The following is a 609-nucleotide window of genomic DNA, read 5'->3' on the forward strand; positions in this document are numbered from 1 at the left end:
GGGCTGCGTGGCACCGATCCACCCCCAGTACCTCGCCGCTTCCCAGTCACTCTCCGTTGCAAGTGTACAGGTAGATCAGTTGGGACTGAGTCCACAGGGCGGCGGGGGGGCCGTTACTGTGACGCCTGCGACGTGGGGTTCTCTGACTTGCTCTCCTGGCTGGAGGGCGGTTTGCTGTTCCAGGGGCTGTTGGCCCCCAGCGCTGGCGAGTTGTTGAAGCTGTCCTCGTCGTCGATGCCATTGGCAGCGTCAAACTGCGTGTTCTCCAGCCGGGTAATAAGCCGCTCGTCCTCGTCCCCAAACTCCCCCCCCATCAGTGTGGGCTCGCCTACCACCATCACATCCTGAAAGGGGAGACGGTCCCGAAACATAATCGAGGTGGGGGGAGCCCGGACCACCAGCCCACCCCCAACACTGCAGTCCCTTTCCCCAGCCGCCGGGTCACCTCCTGTCTTCATTGCAGGACCTGAGGCTCAGGCACTGCATGGGGCAGCACATCCTCACGCCCTCGCAGGGAAGCTCAGGGAAGGGAGCTGGGACACCCTCTCCTCCCCATCACCCACAGAGAGCCAGAGGGACTTGGACAGGCGGTTCCCGGGGGATCTCTCT

General features: G+C 63.7%; 1 protein-coding gene across 2 annotated transcripts in view; it reads right to left on the reverse strand.

Moving 5' to 3' along the window:
• Positions 1 to 7: 7 nt before the first annotated feature.
• Positions 8 to 609, reverse strand: part of LDB1 (LIM domain binding 1) — a 4,547-nt gene continuing 3,945 nt past the window's right edge. Inside the window, exon 10 of one of the 2 annotated variants that reach the window (XM_010132992.1) lies at positions 8 to 344. In XM_010132992.1, the coding sequence (XP_010131294.1) occupies positions 114 to 344 (231 nt within the window). In that variant the 3' untranslated portion in view covers positions 8 to 113. The remainder of the gene's footprint in view (positions 345 to 609) is intronic. The other variant, XM_010132993.1, reaches the window with a different exon arrangement.

The sequence above is a fragment of the Buceros rhinoceros genome, unplaced genomic scaffold, assembly GCF_000710305.1.
Source record: "Buceros rhinoceros silvestris isolate BGI_N320 unplaced genomic scaffold, ASM71030v1 scaffold23793, whole genome shotgun sequence".
NCBI lineage: Eukaryota > Metazoa > Chordata > Aves > Bucerotiformes > Bucerotidae > Buceros > Buceros rhinoceros.